Source organism: Sinocyclocheilus anshuiensis, unplaced genomic scaffold (assembly GCF_001515605.1).
Source record: "Sinocyclocheilus anshuiensis isolate Anshui unplaced genomic scaffold, SAMN03320099.WGS_v1.1 scaffold528, whole genome shotgun sequence".
Classification (NCBI taxonomy): domain Eukaryota; kingdom Metazoa; phylum Chordata; class Actinopteri; order Cypriniformes; family Cyprinidae; genus Sinocyclocheilus; species Sinocyclocheilus anshuiensis.
Genome location: NW_015558590.1, coordinates 137,396 through 137,860, shown reverse-complemented (window position 1 = coordinate 137,860; position 465 = coordinate 137,396). Strand labels below are relative to the sequence as shown.

Sequence of the window (465 nt, the reverse complement as noted above, 5' to 3'; positions counted from 1 at the left end):
GTGCGCGGATCTTGAACTCTGGGACGGGTCGACCCTGATCTGCGGCCGTCTGCCGTCTCTGCTCGATGCCTTTAAAGAGGTGACCGACCGCCCGCGGGATGATGCCCAGCTCCTCGTCTGATATGGTCACGTCAAAGCCCGTGCCCATCGTATACGTCTTCCCCGAACCTGTCTGAGATCCAACACCAACATCTGATCAGTGTCGATACGTTCAACTGTTTAATACACACTTTATTATGTTGTTATTTATTTATTTTATAACTGTGCAGGTTGAACCCATAGACTGTATAAAAACATGGACGTAGTGTCCGTGACGTCACCCGTAGGTTTCTGGAGAGCGTTTTTGAAACTCAAAGTGGGCGGAGCCAGCCGTCGTCATCTTGGCAGCGCGTCACTCCTGGATAATCGAAAATGGGCAAAGAGGCGGGATGTGGGTGGAGCTGGTTGCTGAAACCACGCCTCCTT

The 465-nt window shown here is 51.6% G+C and overlaps 1 protein-coding gene across 1 annotated transcript in view; it reads right to left on the bottom strand.

The window, feature by feature from the left end:
* The window catches only part of LOC107679972 (kinesin-like protein KIF21A), a 67,675-nt gene that overhangs the window by 47,054 nt on the left and 20,156 nt on the right, over nucleotides 1-465 (bottom strand). The window contains exon 3 of the mRNA XM_016475707.1: nucleotides 1-172. This exon is cut by the window's left edge and continues 1 nt beyond it. Within this exon, the coding sequence (XP_016331193.1) occupies nucleotides 1-172 (172 nt within the window). The remainder of the gene's footprint in view (nucleotides 173-465) is intronic.